This window comes from Zalophus californianus, chromosome 12 (genome assembly GCF_009762305.2).
Source record: "Zalophus californianus isolate mZalCal1 chromosome 12, mZalCal1.pri.v2, whole genome shotgun sequence".
Lineage (NCBI taxonomy): Eukaryota > Metazoa > Chordata > Mammalia > Carnivora > Otariidae > Zalophus > Zalophus californianus.
The window spans coordinates 30,669,961-30,693,200 of record NC_045606.1 but is presented as its reverse complement, the minus strand read 5'-3'; the positions used below and the strand labels follow the sequence as shown (position 1 = coordinate 30,693,200).

General features: G+C 38.4%; 1 protein-coding gene across 11 annotated transcripts in view; it reads left to right on the top strand.

Moving 5' to 3' along the window:
• Positions 1–23,240, top strand: part of ABCB4 (ATP binding cassette subfamily B member 4) — a 75,573-nt gene that overhangs the window by 12,067 nt on the left and 40,266 nt on the right. For 8 of the 11 annotated variants that reach the window (XM_027573573.2, XM_027573568.2, XM_027573569.2 and 5 more), the window contains 10 exons: positions 5,742–5,799; positions 7,428–7,619; positions 8,715–8,886; positions 9,930–10,054; positions 12,537–12,708; positions 15,214–15,327; positions 16,372–16,482; positions 16,703–16,828; positions 19,750–19,953; positions 20,298–20,468. In XM_027573573.2, coding sequence (XP_027429374.1) covers positions 5,742–5,799; positions 7,428–7,619; positions 8,715–8,886; positions 9,930–10,054; positions 12,537–12,708; positions 15,214–15,327; positions 16,372–16,482; positions 16,703–16,828; positions 19,750–19,953; positions 20,298–20,468 — 1,445 coding nt within the window. The remainder of the gene's footprint in view (positions 1–5,741; positions 5,800–7,427; positions 7,620–8,714; positions 8,887–9,929; positions 10,055–12,536; positions 12,709–15,213; positions 15,328–16,371; positions 16,483–16,702; positions 16,829–19,749; positions 19,954–20,297; positions 20,469–23,240) is intronic. The other 3 variants (XM_027573577.2, XM_027573575.2, XM_027573576.2) reach the window with 3 other exon arrangements.

The window sequence follows — 23,240 nt, the reverse complement described above, 5'->3', positions numbered from 1 at the left end:
GCTCTTTCTCATCCACTTGTTTAATGGTTTGCACTTCTGGCTGACTCCAGATATCACTGAAGAAGTTATAAAATTCTCAGAAAATTCCTTGAATCCTCATTTAAATTTCAACAACTAGATCTCTCCTGTTTGACTTTTAATACAGAATAGGGGAATGTACAGAAAGCTTTACATCTAAATAAAGCAGGGAAATCCCTCTACTTGAGGACAGTGGAACTATAATCTGAATATATCTATGCAATGTCCATCCCTTTGGTGATTACGGACACATTTCAAAATACTTCAGTTAGTATGGCCGTACTTCTTAGCTATACTCAGCTTGTAAATCTGTTGCTGGTTTTCTTTTTCTATTCTCTTCCTGCACCCTTTTTGTTAAAATTCTATCCATCTTCTCTCTCTCATTTGTGGATCAACCAGGTTGACTGGAACTTGATCTAACACTTCACTAAAGAGTGAATGGTTTCAGTATGAGAATGATGTGTTTTGAAACTCACACAGAGGAGTGTAATTACTGAAGAGTCAAGGAGTCCCATAAGTTAATGTCATCTGTAAGAGGGACTGTGGCAACAGCACTGGAGTCAGGTTCCAGTGGACAGAGGTATTTTCATATTAAGCCAGATTAACAGTGAAAGTGAAATCTTGATGCTTTCTACCAAGCCTGATGGCTCAGTTCTTCCCAAGAGATTTTGTGGGCACTAGGCTGGAGAAGATTGAGTGAAGCTTTATTGGCACACAGATGGTGGAATATAAGGGGAAAAAAACTGATAAAGGAAAGGCAGCTTACATAGCAAAGATACCTGAGAAAAAGTGGACTCTGTCATTCAGATCAGGTAGGAGTTTTCAGTGTTTGCCAATTCAGAACTATGTATTTGGTTAGCATTGCAGAGCTTAAGTGTTATTACATAAGAGAATAAGATTGCTTGATATATACAATATGATCTGTTTACATAAACATTAATATCTTTTAGAAATCTAGTAAAAGCGCCTTTTTAATTTTTATTTATTTATTTTTTTAAAGATTGTATTTATTTGTCAGCGAGAGAGAGAGAGAGCACGCCCAAGTAGGGGAAGCAGCAGCTAGAGAGAGAGAGACTGGGATCACAGAGGAGACCCTGGGATCATGACCTGAGCCAAAGGCAGACACTTATCTGACTGAGCCACCCAGGTGCCCCTAAAGAATAGACTTAAGTGAACATCATCTCTATGAGATGAGTAAGTGAGCTCTGCTAAGGCTAAGTACAGCTAAGTACCTGATCTTCTCTCAACTTCCATGATTTTTGCTAAACTCTAGAACTCTCAACATACCGGCAAGCTCTCTGGATTTAGACTTAGTATGAAATTTAAAGATTTCGCTTTCTCCAAAAAGGAATGACAATATTATCTTTACAAACTACTAAAGAGTGGACATTGGAAATTAATAACATTTGAGGGACCTCCCATTGCAAATCCTCTAAGACAGCCTATAAACCTAATGTGGCTATAGAAGAGCAACAGGCGTTTCATCTGGAAGCTATAGAAAGTAAGTTGGCAACTCTGGGGAGTTTATCACCCCAGCAATCACAGGTTTTTAAGTGACTGGTTCATGCCATTCCCCGGAGAGACCTTCAGTTTGGCCCTGGGCACAGCACATGGCACCCGTCTGCCATGACCAGCTTCAAAGCTATTTGCTTGCATAATTAGAAACAAGTGAAAAGACAAACAAACTGTTCCAAATAAGAAAGTTGTGGAAGTATTCTGGTGTTAGTGAAAACAAAAACAGGACTGATAAAATTGGGCCAAACACTAACTCATCTGTACTTCATTTAAAAAAAAAAAAAACTTAGTTGAGATAAAATACATAACAAAATTTACCATCTTAACCATTTGTATGTATACAGTTCAGTAGTGTTAAGTATATTCATACTGTTGTACAATTAATCTCCAGAATTTTTTCATCTTGTAAAACTGAAACTCTGTGACCATCAAACCAACAGCCCTGCATCAGTCTCCGCACTCAGCACGGAATCTGCTTGTCCCTCTCCCTCTCCCATCTTGTTCTCTCTCTCTCTCTCTCTCTCTCAAATAAATACAAATCTCTTTAAAAAGGCACTTTTGGGACACCTGAGCGGCTCAGTCAGGTAAGCATCTGCCTGTGGCTGAGGTCATGATCCCAGGGTCCTAGGATCGAGCCCTGAGTAGGACTCCCTGCTCAGTGGGGAGCCTGCTTCTCCCTCTCCCTCTGCTGTGCTCTATCTCTCTCTCAAATAAATAAAATCTTTTTTAAAAAAGTCTGTTCTTTAGAATTGTTGGACTCTTGGACAGTTGGACTTAATGGGAGTCAAATAGGCAGGGAATGTTAAAAGAAAACAAGGTTTAAATTACAGGAGGGTTTGACAGTGAATGATTGTGAAGAGAGCGAATCCTGTCAACAGAATAAAGCTCCTCAGTGACAAGGTTTGTTCCCTCACAATGACTCAGTTGTGCAGAAACTGTGCACATTCTGCATCCAAAACCTCAAGGACAGAGAGGAGACATTTTTAATGCAGAGTATTAGGAAACTGATATATTTTATGTCAGGTCTATGTGACTGTAATGATCTTGAAAATTCTGTAGAGAAATCAGTACACCCTGCATGCCTTTGCATTGCTGCGTGGTTGAGAGGAAAAGGCATACTGGAGACCCCAGTTACCTTAACTATGTACCACCTGGGTACGTGCACCAACACTTTATTTTGTGCTGAATATTTCCATATGATAAGAGAAGTTCTAGGCAGAATTGAGGAAGGCAGACATTGATTTGAGACTTAAACATGACAGGACTCTGTGTAATGTCTCACTAGGTAATCCTTAAGATGTGCAGTTATTTAGACCCTTCACTTACCAGCTGTATGACCTTGGGCAAGTTACTTAACCTTGTCATTCTTACTGTGCTCATCTTTGAAAGGTTATCATAGACCTACTGATAGAATTAAATGAGATGATTTCTGTAAAGCGCTGGAAGATAGTAAATGAGCAATAAATATTGGGGAAAACTTGCTGTGAAAACTTGGAAATGAAATGACCACTCTAAAATTCTGTTTCTTCATCCATAAAATGAATGGACTTTATGGGACCTCTCTAAAATGAATGGGCAACTTCAAGAATTCTTCATTTCCTTGTTCTGGGAGGCATTCAGGTAGAACAGAGTGGGAGTTCTCCATCCCAGCACATCAGAATCAAATGAGGATACTTTTTAGAAATGTGATGCTCTAGACTCAGCCCGAGGTTGTGATTGAACTGTTCTTGCAAGGAGCCTGGGCAACTGTATATTTTCAAGCTCTTCCATGTCAGTCTAACAGGCACATAACATGGGGACCCCTGAACCAGTTGACTTGGAGATTGTTTATGAAACTTAGGTATAACAGGTAGCATCTGAGAAGACCAGGCCTAAGCCCTTTCAAATCTAGAGTCCCATTTGATTTCCAGATCTAGAATTCCAGATCTAGAGCCCCATGAGATGTCTAGATCTAGAATCCTGTGAAGATTTCCACATCTAGAATCCCAGATCTAGAGTCCCATGAGATTTCCTGGTCTAGAATTCCAGATCTAGAATCCCATGAGATTTTTTTCTGATCTAGAATTTCAGATCTAGAGTCCCATAAGATTCCCTGGTCTAGAATTCCAGATCTAGAATCCCATGACTTTCCTGGGAACACATCAACACACATCTGCCTTACCTTAGTCCTCGGGCAGCAGAAACTCCTAGGAGCTCCTAGGGTTATTAGCCCAGGCCTAGATTGCCATTCTTGGCTTGGACTCTGAAAAAGGAGCATTTCAAATTCTGAATGTCCATAGATTTTTATTTCCTAGGAGGGAGAATCAGTCTGAGTTATACTGTCCTCACTGAGAGAATGTAAACGTTTGAGGTAGGCATTTGGAGGAGAGTAAAATTCATTTAAGATTCTACATGATTTTTTAAGTTCTGGGGAAAAACTGGGGGGAAACTGGGGAAAAACTAACCCTGTACACATATATGTGGAGTTTTCCCAAGGTTTGAACAATGATTTCCACCATTACCAAGTTTTAAGTAGCTTGTCTGCCTCTGATTCCAAATACAGTTCCAACTGAGCGTCTCAGAGTTGCCATATTTAAGAACTCATAGAGGAAATGAGTACACACAACTGAACTGATAAGAACAGAAGTAAAATAGGGTCTCATTCCTCCCGGATCTGACAGCTGATGGAGAGCTAGATTAACAAGAGGAAACACTTTACTCTGAACATCAGTAGAAGTTACAGTTTTGAGGGAGAAATTATGCCATAGTCAGGGAAGCATGCCTGGTATTTGATCCTGACAGTAGTTTGAGTTTTAAATACATTTTGACCTTAGCCCCTTTTGGAAGACGATGAGGAAGATACCAGAAAACATGACTACTGGGTTATTTATACATGATAAGTAAACAAAGACTAGTTTCTGTCCTCACATCATGGTAAATGGGAAATACTTACTCTGGTATGTCTTCTCAACAATGCTGTGGCGATATTTTGTCCTATTATTTTGACATAGTCTGTTTCCTTTATACCTTTTCATTTTGTAATTTTAAAAAATTTTTAAAGGATTTCATTTATTTGAGAGAGAGAGAGAGAGCTCGAGTGCACGAGTCGGGGGGGAGGGGCAAAGGGAGAGGGAGGAGCAGACTCCCCACTGAGTGGGTTGCCCAATGCGGGGCTCGTTCCCAGGACCCCAGGATCATGACCTGAGCTAAAGGCAGACGCTTAACCGACTGAGCCACCCCAGGTGTCCCTCACTTTGTGTTTTTTAAAAAGTGAAAATAAGTCATGACCACATGAAACCATCAGTGTAGTATAAAGTTAGGAGCTATATGTATAGTGAGGACTCTCAGCCTACTTGCTAACTGTGTGACTTTGGATAAGTTACTTTATCACTCTGTGCCTCAATTTCCTCATCTGTGAGATGGGGATTCACAAAACAGTCCTACCTCATAGGGTTGTGGTGAAAATTAAATGAATTAATACATGTAGAGTGTTCAGAACAGAGCCTGGCAGATAATAAAGGCTCAATACATGCTGGCTATTATTAAAACAGGAATGGCACATAGGCATTTTTATCAAATTAGTTCAAATTAATACACAGTGTATTTCCTTCCAATTAATAGCACTTTAAAAATACCAGAAAACAGTTTTGCGAGCAAACAGGATGTGGAATGCAGGATGATGACCAATTCCCAGTGATCCACTGTCTCATCTTTAGACAACTCACTTATCTTCCTTGTCTCTAATTTTCCCTCCTTTACAATGCATGTAATTCAGCCTTTGTATTTCTTATGTCAAAAGGAAGCATGTAAGAGAAAACACACATGTATTAAAATAAAACTAACAGAAACAATTATCTGTAAAGTGCTTTTAGCCCCTAAGAAAATATGCCCCTTAAATCCTGTATTTTCTCTTGAGACCATTTCTTTTTCCTCCTCTGCCTTCTATATGCTCTGCATGCCCTCCATCAGCTCCTCTCTGCTGCCTTAGGAAGCCCTTTTTGCTAAAGGCCTGAGACCGCCAGGATCAGGGACGAACCTAGGAGGGCTATCTTTCCCCATCTGGGCCCTAGATGTCTTGCACCTAAATCCTTGGACTCTTTATTTGAGCAAAGTGAAAAGAATTCACTGAGATTGAAAAGAAAAAAAAGATTTTTAAAACCTAGTAATAGCTATTAATAGTTCAACCTTTCAAAAATGTCTTATTTTTGTTTTGTTTTGTTTTTATTTAGTGAATTTTTCATTGTCAATGCTAAATCCAGGCAGAATTCTGGAAGAAGAAATGACTAGGTAATTGGCTAATGCATACATTTATATATATGTAGGTACTATATATAAATATGTATATTTATATATATAAATATTTATGATGTACTTTTAAGAAGTGTTTTATTTGAGGATAATTGCAAACTTTCAGAGAATTATAAGAATATACAGAGTCTGTATACTCTTTACTTTTTATTATATTCTTTGACCTATTGTTATCATTTTTTTGAGATTTATTTATTTATTTTAGAGGGACACAGAGAGAGAGAGAGAGAACATGAGCTGGGTAGGGGCAGAGGGAGAGAGATTCTCAAGCAGACTCCCTGCTGAGAGTGGAGCCTGACGTGGAGCCCCATTCCAGGACCCTGAGCTCATGACCTGAGCCGAAATCAAGAGTCAACAACTTAACTGACCGAGCCACCCAGGCACCCTTGAATTATTGTTATCATTTATACCCACCCCCTGACCTCCACTATCTGAAGTAACTTGCATACATCATCATGGCCCCTTACTCATAAATACTTCAGTGTGGTTCCTAAGCATAGGATACTCTCTTCATAACCATAGCACAATTATCAACTCCAGTAAATTTAATATTGATACAGTACTTTGATCTAATCCACCAACTGTATTCCAAGTTTGTCAGTTGATCCAATAATGTCTTTATGGCGTTTTCCCTTCCTTCAGCCTTCTTAATAGAAATCTCAAAAGTCTGTGACATAATGTTTGTATGTTTACTTATCAATTAATGTTGCTAATTTAAATGAGCTCTATCTGTATCAGGCCTGAAAGGCTTCTATCTGGAAACAGTTTGTAAAATTATATAAAAAGTATCTTTGAAAGTATCAAAACTGAATTTGTTCTTTTTTTTAATTCTATTTATTTGAGAGAGAGAGAGAGAGAGCAGGAGCAGGGCAGAGGGCAGAGGGAGAGGGAGAAGCAGACTCTCTGCTGAATAGGGAGCCCGATGAGAGACTTGATCTAGGACCCTGGGATCATGACCTGAGCCAAAGGCAGATGCTTAACTGACTGAGCCACCCAGGCACCCCAAATTTGTTCTTTTTAAAGATACTAACTTTCCTCTAATTTAGTTAAGACTTCACTCAAAGTTAGTTTGAATTTATGATGTTTTTAGCATACTATTAAAAAATATTTTTGAATTCTGCCGAAGAGCAAGAGGGTTTTTGTTTTTGTGGTTTTTGGCGGGGGTTGGGGGGGGTCTTGCTATAAACAATATGAGAAAACTTACGCTAAGTACCATTTCACATGCTCGATCTGTCTATTCCATATGTGAATAGTAGTGAACTTTTTCAATACAATAAGATAAGCAAGTCTAGAATCTTAATTATGAAAGAAGAATCACACCGTATCTACAAATTGTCAGTATCAGTTTTAAGATGATTCAATAACACCATTATTTTTTGCACTTAACCACAAAATGTATCTGTTTTCTGGTAATTCAAGTCAATAGATTTGCCATCATCCTCTTCTAGTTTCAGAAAGGGAAGAGAAAATATGTTAATGTGTCTTTGTTATGATGTCCTACACGATCTATATGATTTCAGTAAACTTAACTCCCAATTTTGAAGATTTTTCCTGAAAGAGATGAATAAAGAAGAGTATTTAAAAGAAACTTTCTAATTATTTTCCAGGTATGCATACTATTACTCAGGGTTAGGTGCTGGAGTTCTTGTTGCTGCCTATATACAAGTTTCATTTTGGACTTTGGCAGCTGGCCGACAGGTCAGGAAAATCAGGCAAGAGTTTTTTCACGCTGTTCTACGACAAGAAATAGGCTGGTTTGATGTCAGCGACACCACAGAACTCAATACACGGTTAACAGAGTAAGTGTATTGTTTATGTCACACTTTCATAACGAAATGAACCACTAACTATGTGAAAATGTGTCATGGTTAGATTTTAAATTAAAAAAATTACTAGATGAAACGTTTGAGACGTATGGGGACTAGATTGTCCGACAGCCATTTCTAGCATTTATGTGCTGTGCTCCCATGCATTTTCCTTATCTGTTAGTTTGTTCTTCTCAGTGATTTAATAGGTTAATTTGAAGACTGAGCTCACATCTTACATTTATTTATCTCTCCGTGGAGCTTGCTACAGGGCCTGACAGATGTTATCCATTCAATTAAGATGGTTGAATGAATGAGTATGTGTGTGCATGAAGTCACAGCAAGACTTGTCTTTGTAATTGTTGACTCTTCACTTATTCGACAAATATTTGAGGGCCTGTTATATGCCACACACTCTTCTAGATATTTATGATATACCAGTGAACAAGACAAAGATCTCTGTCCTCTTGTTGTTTACTTTCCAGCAGGGGGAGATAGATGACAAACTTCGTCTTAACTGGAGTTCCCAGCAAGAGTCCTGAGCAAATGAAGTTAAAAAATCAGGGAAGGTCAAGGCATTTAGGACCTGGTTGGCTTCACTAAGGACTTCAGCTTTGACTCATAGTGAAATGGGCAGCTGTTGGGAGGTTTGATCTGAGGAGTAACACGTTCAGACTTCCATTTTCAAAGGATCACACTGGTTGCTATTTTGAGAAGAAAATGGCTTGAGAGTAGGGCCTAGGGTAGAAGCAAGTAGCCCTTCCCTATTACTGTTGCAATGCCCTTCCTAACTCCTGCTTTTAAACAACTGGACTCATACGTTCAGAATGCTAATGCTTCTCGAATAGGATTAACTAATTTAATAGCATCAACTTTAATGATACGAACTTCTTAGAGGCATGAACTGAACCTGAATTTCTTCCTTTGTACAGTATTTAGGTGGGGAAAAATCCCATTCAAGAGGCTAACTGTGAATGAGACTTGCAGTAGTGTGAACGAGATTGACCTGTCTATGTTTGTCAGATGTCTGCTTCGGCTCTCTGATTGAAGACCTCCTGCCCGTAACCACTTAGGTGTGATCTTTTTTAGTGACATCTCCAAAATCAGTGAAGGAATTGGTGACAAGGTTGGAATGTTCTTTCAAGCAGTAGCCACGTTTTTTGCAGGATTCATAGTAGGGTTTGTTAGAGGATGGAAGCTCACCCTTGTGATAATGGCCATCAGCCCTATCCTGGGACTCTCTGCAGCTGTCTGGGCAAAGGTGTGTGAATCGGGGACATTTTCCTGTGGGTTAGCCCACACGTGCAAGAGTTATTTTTAACATGCAGGGTTATGGTTCTTGTCGCTGTCCAGATCTGTGTGACATGTCAGTTGAAACCACATTTAAAAGCATGTTGTTAATGCCGTAATAAAGAAATTGATTTTTAATATGATTTAAAATGTCAGTTTTTACCTCACTTACAGATTTTTTGCACTGCTATTATTTGTTTGGGTAAATCTTCTGGCATAGTAGTTTAAACCACTTAAATGGTTATGTCCCTACTTAAGGAAACACAGTTTTAAAACAACATTCTTCCAAACCATTGCATGAATATAAGAAAAAATAAAGTTTGGATTTGTTTTATTTATTTTTAATTGTTACCTGTGACAGTTAAGTGGCACTCTGACAATTTGGCCTTTCCCTAAAATAAATAAATAAATAAATAAATAACCTGTTCGACTTCAGACAACACTGCAGAGTTGAGAAATTTTACTGACAATTTTGCTCTTCTGGAGCTTGATGATTGGCTTAGTGAATTACTCATATCTCTTTTATTTTGATCATCCCTTTACCTGTCTCCTGCAACATCTTGTTTAGCTGTCTTATTATTAAGCAGAATGCCCACGAGCAGATCTGGAAGTATTGTTTTCATAGTAATTAAAATTGTGATACAATAAAGGAAAGAATAGTGACTTTCCAAAGGAGTAAGGTTTTAGTTTAGCTTATTTTGCAGTTAGCAGAGAAGAAAACATGGTAGGTGTGGAACTTGACATTATTCCTCAAGACACTATGTAGAGAATTATATGTGGATTTTCTGTTCCTGACTACTCTTGGGGAGCATACCACCAGGGTGGATCAGATCTAGCCTTTGTATAGGGTGAAAGGAGCCACTGGATCTGGTACATGGGCTGTTGTTTACTTCATGATGTCAGTGTCTGAGAAGGGACAGGGTTTGGGAAGAAAAAGCAAGTTAAAGAGTTGACCAGACTGCCTTTTAAATGTTCTCCCCATACGAAAGTCACGAATGTGTCTCCTCTGTCCAGATACTCTCTGCATTTAGTGACAAAGAACTAGCTGCATATGCCAAAGCGGGCGCTGCAGCCGAAGAGGCTCTGGGGGCCATCAGGACCGTGATAGCGTTTGGAGGCCAGAACAAAGAGCTGGAGAGGTCAGGAATGTTCTTTGTCCACTAGTTCAAAGAACCCTCTTTTGCATTTTGTTGCTCACTCTTTTGTGGTGTGTGTTGTGTTTACTACTTGCTTTTTCCTAATATTAACCCCTCCCCCACAAAATATAGGGACACTTTGCTGATGTCTGGAGTTCAATGACAGCCTCTAAAGCAGGGTTCTTACCCTTTTTAAGTTCGATGGACTCCTTCGGCAGTCTGATGAAGCCTAAGGACTTCCTCCTTAGAATAGTAATTTTAAATGCCTGAGACAAAATACAGAGGATTACGAAGGAAAGCAATTATAGTGAAGTACAGTTTTCAAAATATTTTTACATTGTGATACAGTAAATACCTGCCTGTGTTGTTAACGTATTAAATAATAAGAGCAAACTATGGGTTCAGTAACTATTATAACTCTGAGGTAGAAATGCAGGTAAAAGATACTTCAAGATATTTGTTTCAAGTGTACCATGATATAAAAATGATCCATGATATAAAAATGATCTGTGATCTCTCCTGGCAACAAAGCCATAGTTACTGCTAATTCTGCAGTGGTTTGTTGCCTATGCTGATAATCCAAGGAAATGCTACATTTCAGATACAGGTTAGTGAAAATAATTATATAATTGTTTCCACATTCAAATTCCTTGACCATGGATCCCAGGCCCCGTAGCCCTGCTCTACAGGAACCTGATAGGCAAAAACCAAAATGCCAGAACAAAGCCCACAAAAGGCTAGTCTGCTTTTCTTTAATGTCCCCAACCAGTTTTCTCTAAATAACATGCCCTAATACAGTCAAACTATGATTCTGCATCAAGTACTCTCTCTTGCCATTCCGTGGGACTTCTGATACCCACAACTTTTTGCGAGAGAAATTCTCTGGAAATTCTCCTGCCTTAGAAGCCAAGTTGCCCCCCAGCCCCTCCATTTTCTTTCCCTATTTTTCCATTCTGTGGGCCCCCTTCAAAGGCGCCATGTTCCTGGTTCTCTGATCTCTTCCTGTTTCTCACTGCTGCTTCCTATATCCAGTGGCCCACACACAGCACCCTAACCCTCCCTGGGACCTCAGGATGGGCATGTAATCAGTACCACTCTGTTAGCTGCAGTAAGCAAGCCGCCTCAGCGCAGGTCATTACAGCATGTCCTCCACTGTCCCCGGAGCCTGGTGTCACACGGGGGCTGACCTGAATCACCCTGGGCCTCGGGGGCCCAGCCACACAAGACTAATCACAGGGCTGGAGGCTCCCCAGGGACGCAGCTCTGCGGAAGGAAAGCGGGGGAAGCTCACTGAAAAGTAGGCTGCTTCAAGTAATTAGACACAGAAACTTTTTGGTGGCAACTGCATTTTTTAAAAAAACTAATGAATCCTCGACATCTCATTTGGTTAAACTAAAAAAAATAAAGATATCTGTTTTTGTTCGAAACACACTATTTTATATGATATTACCCCCCACAGTCTCATTTTATATGTCCTGTATTTTTTCCTAATTGTAGGAAGCCAAAATTAAATACACACTTTCTGTACCTGGCGTGGAAAAGTAGATTTAATTTAAACTGATGTAAACAGAAATTGTAATTTAACAGACCCATTATAGACATTTGTCCCTTTGTATCGAATCCTAGAAGCCAGTAATAGGAATTTTAATTGTTTCTCAAAAATGTAATAGAATGAGCACTCTTCAGGAGGAGATTAAATTCTAAAACAACAATAGGAATAATGAGAGGAATAGAAATCACCAGGTTTTGCCAGGTGTGTGCCAGCCCTGTGGTAACTACTCTCTGTAATTATCTTTCAGTATCAGAATTATCTTGCAAGGTAGGCATTATTAACTCCATTTTACAGATAATGTAACTAAAATCTAGAAAAACTGAGGAAGAACCCTGTACGTAGTGACCACTTTAGAACCTTGTGCCCTGGCTTGAAAGTGGAAGATCAGCCTGACCAAAAAACACAAAACAAAACAAAACAAAAAGCAAAGGCCTAAGTTTAAGTATAAGAATGTGTAAAATTCCAGTTCCTCACCCAAAGGGGCAATAGAGGAAGGTTTTTCTCTTCTCTAGTGAAGAGAAATTGAGCTGTGTAAAGAATCAATTGTAAGCATCCCACAGCGTATTTACATTTTAGTGCCATTCACCTTTGACTTGGTTTCTCTTCTCCCACCCGAACTTTGGCTCGTGATGCCGGCTGGGAAGGTGATGGCGAAGCTCTTCCATATCCCAGTAGAAGTTCAATCCTGGAACAGCTTCAGGATTGGTTAGATTGGAAGGGACCAAGAGAGATGAGTCCAGGCCAGTAAAGAAAAGGCTCAGATGGGTTCTAGTCCTGGCTGATCCTGAATTGGTTCAATTCCTAGGAAGTTGGGTTTCAGCGGCGTTTCTTTGTTGGCATTGTTCCTTAAACCTTCAACTACACAGGAGGTGAACATGGCTCTGATTATGGATTGTTTTCTTGTTACAACATTTCCCCCTCATTTTCTGGTAGGTATGAGAAACACCTAGAAAATGCCAAAAAGATTGGAATTAAAAAAGCTATTTCAGCAAACATTTCCATGGGCATCGCCTTCCTCTTAATATATGCATCATATGCACTGGCCTTCTGGTATGCATCCACTCTGGTTATAGCAAAAGAATATACTATTGGAAATGCAATGACAGTAAGTAGTTTTCCTAATATTTTCGAAGAAACCAAAAATACTGTTTATCCATCTACCTTGTGTTTTCTTTCATACTCCTCCTTTTCTAAGAATGAGCCTGATTATAGGCTTTTCTCTTTTGGTGAACCTTTGCTCTGTCCTGTGGGCAGAGCTCGCCTTCTAGAATACACAAGGCACAATTATGAGTTGGGGGTAAAAAGTAGCATGTAGTTAGACCACTTGAGAAGCTATACATCATATAAAAGGAAGTAAAGATTGAATGAATTTACGAATGAACAAATATGGATTGGAGGCATCCTCTTTCTGCCATTGAGTTTTCATTATATAAGAAAGTAAACATTATTATAGACAGGTCATAGTATGCAAGAATGCTAAGTTTACATAATATAAAACATCAGCTACCCAAAATAGAAGATGGAAAGTTATTCTGTTTTTCAGAATGAACATAGGTTTATTTTATGATTCTCAAAATAATATCTACTAGTTACACAAAGGATTAGAATACAGAATTTTTTTTTAATTTATTTATTTGAGAGAGAGAGAGAGAATGAGAGACAGAGAGCACGAGAGGGAAGAGGGTCAGAGGGAGAAGCAGACTCCCTGCTGAGCAGGGAGCCCGATGTGGGACTCGATCCCGGGACTCCAGGATCATGACCTGAGCCGAAGGCAGTTGCTTAACCAACTGAGCCACCCAGGCGCCCCTAGAATACAGAATTTTTAAAATTACAAATTACTTAGAATCTAATAATGCATATATACTTAATGATAAGTTTTGGTATAGATCTCCCAGATCATTATATATATATGTGTGTGTGTGTGTGTGTGTGTGTGTTTTTCTTTCAAAACTGGGATTGTATTATGTGTATCTTTTTATAACCACTTTTTTAAAAGATTTATTTATTTATTTTAGAGAAAGAAAAAGAGTGCACAAGCAAGGGGAGGGGCAAGGGGAAGGAAAGGGAGAGGGGGAGAATCCTCAAGCAGACTCCCTGCTAAGTGCAGAGCCTGCCATGGGGCTTGATCCCAGGACCTCAAGATCGTGACCTGAACCGAAATCAAGAGTCTGCTGCTTAACTGACTGAGCTACCAGGCACCCCTATAACCTTTTTTATAAACCAGCAATATTTTGTGACCATCTTTATGTGTCAGTGATGATCAAAACAACATGTAACCATTCAAAGAGCAATCTTTTAAAACCTACACTTCTCTATGTTTCTAAACAGAGGATGCTGATGACCCCAGTTTGGCTCTTTGGTGACGCATGAGGACCATTATGAAAATTAATCATTTCGAAATGTTTTCCAGAACGGTCTCTTCAGATTCCATTAGGTGTTGAGGGCTGCTTGCTCGATGAGCTTTTATAATTGTAGAGTAGATTTTTTTTTTCCTTTTCTTTTTCTGGGGAGTTGATTTTTTTCTCCTTTTGGCCTCCTTTCTGGTGGTCAGCTTGGAAGTTCTCCACCTTCTTCATTTCCTCACTTGCTAAATTTTGTAAAGAAGAGAGAGAAAACCCTGACTCCTCTCTCTGGCCCAGTCTCCGCGTCTGTACCACGTGGACAGTGACATCTCCCAGCTAGGGCTGGAGAGTGGGGACCCACAATGCACAGAGCCCAGCCACACCCTCTGTGTAAAGGGCAAGAGCCCTGGTGCATGAACTTTATAACATCTACTTTGGTAGAGACTTTTTTTGCTTCCTTACTGGTTCTTATCTGTATTGCAGGCAGTGGATAGATATTTGTGGGATATTTGAATTCTGGGTATGTGAAGTATTATTGTAACTGTCTTCAGAGAAAAGTCAAGCTATATGTAGAAGTTTCATCATGCCCAGAGAGGAAGGAGTAATTTCTCTACATTTATGTTTTCCTCAGTTAAGTTTTGCTAATCATATGCATTCCTGAAGCTTATATTCTTGGCTTTTCTATAGTAAAGGGAAATGTGTTAATTTCTGTTTGCCATAGTATAGAATAATCATGTAAAGGAATTATTAATCAGTGCACACAGGTGTGATTTAGTGATTTATAATGTGTGAACTGTTACTTTTTATATTAAAAATCTTATCAAAATATGTATGTAAAAAGCTATTTTTTTTACGGAAATTCCACGGGCCCCAAATCTGTTTCATCTTGAACATTCTGTGTAATTCCACGCATAGGTAGAGAAAGTCATAACAACCTGAATAACAATACTGATGGGAAATGTTTTGTTCTAGTGGCCCTTGGCTTCGGAGTCAAGGAAATAGGTCTGAAAAAATCTTTCTGACTCTTTAAGTTCAAGAGAACAGATAGTTCGGCAAGCTAGACAAGTATTTTTGAGGTTGAAGAAGCCAATTGTGCAATGAAATCCTATATTAACCTTATAAATTTTGCCCTTTTGCTAAAAGAAAAGATTTAAAGGGATAAACCTAAACTTAATCCTTAGTGTAGTATGTATTTCAAAGAGCATATCTGAGATAATAATGGGCAGCAGAAGAGGGCTTATAACTGTTCCTCATGTTCTTTTGCTCAGGTCTTTTTTTCAATCCTGGTTGGAGCCTTCAGTGTTGGACAGGCTGCTCCATGCATTGATGCTTTTGCCAATGCAAGAGGAGCAGCCTATGCGATCTTCAACATCATTGATCGTGTGAGTCATTTATTATTTCCATGTCAAAATATTCTTTGAGGCTTGCGTACTTAACTCTGAGCTTTAGCGTTAAAAATCATGTGAAAATTAATAATGTGAAAATAAGGGACCTCTTCGTAGTAATGAGTGAAACAAAGTGCCTCTTATTAATACTTCTAAAAGTTCATCTTGAAATAATATAATAACACTGATCTCATTTTGGAAAAGTACATCTGCACCAATGTGTTATTATTAGAGTGCAGAGCAAAGATGTTTGCTCTTCTGAGTTTTTCTCCTTTGCTCTTCCATGTTGTAGTGAGGCTAGGAATATTATGATTTCTATACACAGAATGAGTAGGTGGAAAAATTATTGGTGGGACCCATATTGACCGTATATTTTGCTGCAGGTTGCCCCCTTTGAAGAAAAAAATCACTGCGTGATCCATATGACTTTGAATCAACCATACTGAATGAGTGCAGTGAAATAAAGAATATAGTGTTCACATATTGAAGCGTGTCACTGCATTTACACAGATAAAATGCAAAGTAGGTGCCTGAAATATGGTCATGTAATGCAAGCAGATCCTCCTGTTTCATTGACCTAAGTCAGGAGAAAATTGCTCAGCCTCTGAATATATTTATAGTTTCCATTGCTCCTAAATAACTTGGCCCTAACCAATTGTTCAGTCTTCACAACCCAAATCCACTTCATTTGCTGTTGAGGAATACTAATTTTCACTAAATGCTGAAATACCTGGCTATATCAATTCTAATATGTCTTGTTATCGCACTTGTAGAAGCATGCCTATCTGACCATTTAGAAAATGTATGGGGATATGCCAAACACTTAAAGGGAGATATTATAAGAAACGGAATTAATATATTCCTATGTACTTTTCAGAGAACACACACACACACACACACAAATCTACAAGTAGGTTCTGTCTCATGGGAAGAAAGTTGTGCCATTCCAAGTCCTCTTTTTGGAATTTGCTACATCATATTCCTTAAAAGTGCAGTTGTTTGTCCTATGATGGAATAGTCATTGAATTTTGTTTTATTTAGAATCCTAAAATTGACAGTTTTTCAGAGAGAGGACACAAACCCGACAGCATCAAAGGGAATTTGGAGTTCAATGATGTTCACTTTTCTTATCCAGCTCGAGCTAATGTCAAGGTACTGTAAGTGATATTTATAAGAATTCCTAACTCAGATTGATTGTTTAATCATCATAAAGAACCTAAAGTTGCTATTGTTTTGATATTTATATGCCTTTTCCTTTTGGGGTTTTATTCCCTTATGTGAGAATTTTTTCACAATTGAAACTGAATCAAAATTAGTCCCCTTTTAGGATTTTGTTGTGAAGTGTGTTCTTCTTTTCTCCTTTCCCTCACAGATCCTGAAGGGCCTCAACCTGAAGGTGGAGAGTGGGCAGACGGTGGCGCTGGTTGGGAACAGCGGCTGTGGGAAGAGCACAACAGTGCACCTGATGCAGAGGCTCTATGACCCTGATGAGGGTAGGGTAAGTGGGAAGAACCAAGTTCTCAAAGTGGCCAGCTGGGTACCCATTAGCCCTTCGAAATTGTTTTTTCAGTAGCAAATCTGCATGGGAATCCAATTTTGGTAAAAAGGCTATAGAATTGCAGTGCATCTAGGTAATGTATTCAAACACTTGGATGGGTTTAAAAAATATTCAAGATGATAAAAGCCAAAGAGGCTAGACAACACTCTCTTCTGTTCTAACTAAGCATTTCATAACTCACTAACTCAACTGGAAAACAGTCATCCAGACCACTGAGACTGTTATTTTCAAGAAATTATTGGGTTTGGTCGAAAATATTCCACATAGCAATTTTTGACAACCTGATAATCAAGGTCACAAGAAATCTCAGGACAGTAATTAAATTCATCAAAGACAGTTGAGTTTTCCTAAATGTTAGAAAATCTGAAGGGGAAGGTGGGATAGTCTCTTAAAAAACTTCCAGAGACTTGCGAGACGTTAATAGCCCAGACTATATTTTTTTCCTTCTAAAATTTTTCTCATGAGGTGCCTGGGTGGCTCAGTTGGGTAAGCATCTGACTCTTGACCTCAGCTCAGGTGTTGATCTCAGGGTAGTGAGGTTGAGCTCCACATTGGGCTCCACGCTTGGCATGTAGTCTACCTAAAAATAAATAAAATTTTTAAAAAACTTTCTTATAGATTGAGACTTAAAGAAAAGTTGCAAGCAGGAAACACATATAGTCTCCACCCAGATTTACTAATTGTTTATATTTTGACCCATTTACTTTATTGTCTTCTCTCTCTCTCCATACATATAATAAACACACATGCACACATGCATACACACACACAGAGGCATATTTTTTCCTGAACCTTTGAGACTAAGTTGAGGACATAATGTCCCTTGACCCTTACATACTGCAGAATATATTTTCTAAGAAGAACATTCTCTTACATAACCACAAAACAATGATCAAAATCAGTAAATTTAATTTTAATACAATACCAGCCCACAGTATATATTCAGGTTTTCTCAGTTGTACCAACTTTAGGACACTGAGTTTACCTGATACTAAAATATATTATAATTCAACAATTATGAATTGTTGTACCAACTTTAGGACACTGAGTTTACCTGATACTAAAATATAATTCAAGAATTATGAAAACAGAAGATTACAAGTTACAAAGAAAAACAAAAAACACTAAAAGGCATTGAGATAGAACAGAGATTACAGAAATGAATACAGAGTTCTAGGTACATGAATTATTTATTTAATTAACTTAATAAAATACAAATTTTGGAAACATCTGATATTATTGGGGGGAACACAATCCTATCCCCATTTATTAAAGCAAACTGTAGGTTGGTTCAAGTGCAAACATTTTTATTTTTAAAAAAGAACCTAGTAAAATACTAAACATTAAGAATATGCCTTTGAAAATATCTTATTTTTAAAATTATTATTGGAGTAGGAGTGCCTGGCTGACTCAGCCAGTGGAACGTGCAACTCTTGATTTCAGGGTCATGCGTTCAAGCCCCACATTGGGCATAGAGTCAAGTTAAAAAAATTAAAATTATAAAATTATGAAAAATTTTAAAAATGAAAAAAATAATTATTGGAGTAATACATATTTTTTAAATATACATGTCAACAGGGATAAAAGTCTTTAGAAATTCTATAACTCAGAGATATTCACTGTTCACATCATGATTTAGCAATTTTCTTACTAAAATATTAAAAGATATGTTCAGTGGTACAGTTCATTTATTTAATTTTTCCTTAAACTCCTCTTTAATTAAACATAGTGAAGCTAAAATAAAAGAAAGCAATAAATAGAAATATGATTTATGATCTATATGGAAAAACTATTATATTTAATATTTGAGAAATTAATATGAATCTATAATAGGATATGAACATGAAAATCTTTTGAGAATAAATATGCATCTGTAGGGGGTGCCTGGGTGGCTCAGTCGTTAAGTGTCTGCCTTCGGCTCAGGTCATGATCCCAGGGTCCTGGGATCGAGCCCCGCATCAGGCTCCCTGCTCAGCGGGAGGCCTGCTTCTCCCTCTCCCACTCCCCCTGCTTGTGTTCCCTCTCTTGCTGTATCTCTCTCTGTCAAATAAATAAAATCTTAAAAAAAAAAAAATGCATCTGTAAAAATTTTCAAGAAATGTTCAGCCTCATTTATAAATATTTACAAAACAAAGCAAATATAAGGTACCAGTTTGCACTTATTAATTAGAAAAAACAAATTAAAATTATAAGACCTAGAGCTGGTAAATTGCAAAAAAGCAGATACATTTATTTATTTTTGCTGACACTATAAATTACTAAACTCTTTTTAGAGTATTGTTTATTCAGTCTTTATCCAGCAAATAATAAATACCCAACATCCACCTGGCATTGTACAGGTAAGCAATTGTTATCAGAGAAATAAAAAGAAATCATACTCTTCAACCTGATAACTCTCTACTTTTACAATGATATTCTTTCAAGTTCCTTGAAAGAAGTCAAATATCTAGCAGGTGGGAAATGCTAAAATAAATTATGGTATATTACATCTAGTAAAAAATCACAATACCATCAAAATGATATGTAGACTATGTAGGTAAATGGACATTTTTATTCAAATTTAAATAGTGAAAAGGAAAAAATAATAGTATGCCAAAAATATATAACCTAGTTTCGCTTATGGAGAATAATCCAACCATGAAAAAACTTATGTGTAAGATAATAAATATGCTTTTCATTTCTATTCTTGCTCATTGCTGTTTGTTTCTAATTCTCATTTCTAACCATTTGTAGCCACAAAAATAAGTTAAATAAGTTAATAAGCTAAATGTTAGCTAAGACTTTTTGTATCAAATTAGAGTCTTGATGCTTTAGATGTCAGATGGTTTAAAATATTTAATGGAAATATTTCTTTCTTTCAGATTAACATTGATGGGCAGGATATTAGGACCTTTAATGTAAGGTATCTCAGGGAAATCATTGGAGTGGTGAGTCAGGAGCCAGTGTTATTTTCTACCACAATTGCTGAAAATATTCGTTATGGCCGTGGAAACGTCACCATGGATGAGATAAAGAAAGCTGTTAAAGAGGCCAATGCCTATGACTTTATCATGAAACTACCACAGGTAAAGGCTCTGTTAATATAGTTGCCCTTGGAATTTGAATTTGACTTCATGCGAGCAAGTTCTTTCTTCAAAGTTTAAGCTAAGAATGTTTGAGATGCAAGGTTGTTCAACTTTCCTTAGGCAAAGTCCCTTGCATTATTCAGTTGGAGTTGTAAGGAGTTCGGCCTGGTACAGGAGTCACGGTAGTAGTTTTTTAGAATTCAGTATTCATTGATTTTATTATAATTTAGGACTCATTACCATAGTCAAAATGAAGCTCCACGTCATCTTCATGAATTTCAAGACTCCAGAGCCTTTTCTGTTTAAACTATATCAGGCGTTCCTTCATGTTTTCTGTGTTGTAGAAATTCGACACCCTGGTTGGAGACAGAGGGGCCCAGCTGAGTGGTGGACAGAAGCAGAGAATCGCCATCGCTCGGGCCCTGGTGCGCAACCCTAAGATCCTCCTGCTGGACGAGGCCACATCAGCCCTGGACACTGAAAGCGAAGCAGAGGTACAGGCAGCCCTGGATAAGGTCAGTCAACCCGAAACATCGGAAGGACCAGCACACTGAAGCTTTATTGGAAATTCTTGCTGATGCTTTGTGCCTCTAGACTGAAAAACATAAACATGAGAGCAAGTGAAGCTCTCTCCTGGGGCTTTATTGATTTCCCTTTTCTGTCAGGTCACAAGGCAAAGAGAGGTAGATGGCCCATTAACCAGCTTGCTCTTACGAAAGTGCACGGGGCTCAAATCAGGCATATGCAGAGAGCCACTTAGCGCTGTTTACTTCTTGCTCAGAGGCTATTGCTTTGATCAAAAGTAGTCATGTTAAAAAAAAAAAAAGTCGTGTTAAAATGTCCAAAGAAAAATCTGGTTACGCAGACACTGGTCCAATGGAAAAACAGCTCAAACTACTTGCCTTATTCTGTGGGTAGGCAGTACCATTATCTTTATTCATGAAGGCGAAAGGAAGGCAAAAGGAAGTAAAGTTCAATTTGTGTGTTTGTCTAAGCATGTAAATAAGTGACACATTTTAAGGATGTGAGCTCAGATGCCCAGCTCTGGTATTTCTGAATCTCTCACTGTTGGTTTTCAAAGCTGAAGCTTCACAGGAAGAACCTTATGTTGGGACACTCTTGTGGTCACTGCTGATGTCATCTGTACTAACGACCCAGGATAATAAGCAGAGTCAGAGGCACCATATCAGTGGGTCTCAAAAACATAAATATCACAAATGTATTTGGTTTCAGAAAGCTTAGTAATCAAGTGTGCCAGTGACTTCACAGCTTCTATCCAAACTACCTCTTGCAATTTTAGAGATAAGCTGTATGAATCTTATTTTTTCAGGAAAACTTACACCTGAATCCTAAGTAAACACTGTGTGTGCTATAAACTGTAGTTAATCAATGTTTCACGGTTCATCAGATGAACATTTTGGCTTATTTTATGTAATTTAATCTAATAATGATTAATGAGATGATAGTTATTACTCACAAATTCTTGCACCGAATTTTATTGCTTTTATGTATGTTAAGTCTCAAGATTAAGGAACCAAAATATATACACAGGAAACTGGCATTTGGTTGGTTAATCAGGCATGACTTAAAGCAGGAAATTATTTTATTAAATGCATAAATTAAAACATAAAATTAACTTAAATGGGGATTCGTGTGTTGACATAGACTTTTTTAGGAGATGTCAGGTAGGATAAGAAAGATATTTATGGGGGGGAAGTCCCATTCATCCCTAAAACCTAGGTCCCAATACTTTCTAGGATACAAATACTCAATATATTAGCCCTTCATATGCTAAAAGAACAGAATTATTGGACATGTTATTTTTTTGTGATATGGATCTTATCAGAAAAATTGTAGTCTCGCAAGTTTTAATTCATAGTTAGACAAGTTACTTCATTCAATTTTAGAAATTGGGGTTCTCTAGGATTATGACCCACTTCCCAGTTGATAAACTTTTAGGTTTTAAAAATAGCTGATGAATCACTTATAATTTTTTTTTAATTTCTAAGAAAAGCCATCAGCAGCTTGGAGAGGGGTTAAGAGCATAGGCTTTGGTGCTAGACAGGCTGAGGCTAGAGTCCTGGCTCTGTCTCTTTCTAGCTGCATGATCTTGGGCAAATTAACCTCTCTCTTAGCCTGAGATCCTGCATAAGTAACTGGGGAGAGGGGGAGAAATAATGTCATAGGGTGATTGAAAAGATTAAATGAATACTACATGTAAAGTTATTAGCACATGCCTTGCACACTGGGGAACACCGATGCTATTATTATGGTGATTGCCATTACTGTGATTATTAATTGTACTAATTGCAGAATTGGTTACCTATTGCTGCATAACCATCCCAAATTTGGACTTAAAACAATAATTCTGTGGATTGGCTGGGTGAATCTCCTGCTGTTTTCACCTGAGCATATGGATGCTTTTACCTGGAGGGCTGACTTAGCTAAAATGGTCCAAGATGGCCTTACTCCCATGCTGACTGTTGACTGGGCTTCTCATGTGGATTCTCATACTCATACTCATACAATAGGCTAGTGTGGCTACCTTCCACGGCCTTCTCAGAACTTTGTACCCAGAGGCAGAAGCTAGAAGACATCTAGAGGCTTAGACTCCAGAACTCACACAGTGTCACTTTCATCACATTCTGTTGGTCCCAGCAAGCCACAAGGCAGCCCAGACTGAAGGAGTGAGGAGACAGAGTCCACCTCTTGATGGGTGAGCTGTAAAGTGTCTGTGACCATATTTAACCTTCCACAACACACTCTCTCTCACAATTACTCACCCTTCTCCCATGTGCAAGATAAGTTCACCTCTTCCCAGTACCCTCAAAATTTTCATGCAGCTATGACATCAGGTTCAAAGTCCAGTACCTGAAGATCTGTATGGGGTCCAGATATGGATTGATTCTTCATGTTATGCTCATCTTGGTCCAGAGATCTGTGAACTCAAGAGACAAGTTGTCTTCTACACACACCCCCAACATGCAATGTTGATGCAAGAACAGGATAATAATAGTCACTCCCATTCAAATATTAGAACAGGAAGCATAGAGCAGTTACTGGTCCAGACCAATTCTGAAGTGCAGTCAGGTGCATGTAGCCAGTTACCCCACCGCTCCAGGGAAAGGGAATGTTCCTTGATTAAGGCCCAGTCCCACCTCCAACAGTGGAGTGGTCTCCTTGGGTTTGGACTCCACCCCCTGGGCTCTTAGATCCTCTCTCTGGGAGGTCTTTCCTTTGCAATAAGAAATGGCCTGTGTCTGCAGCTGAGTAGCTTTCTCAGCATG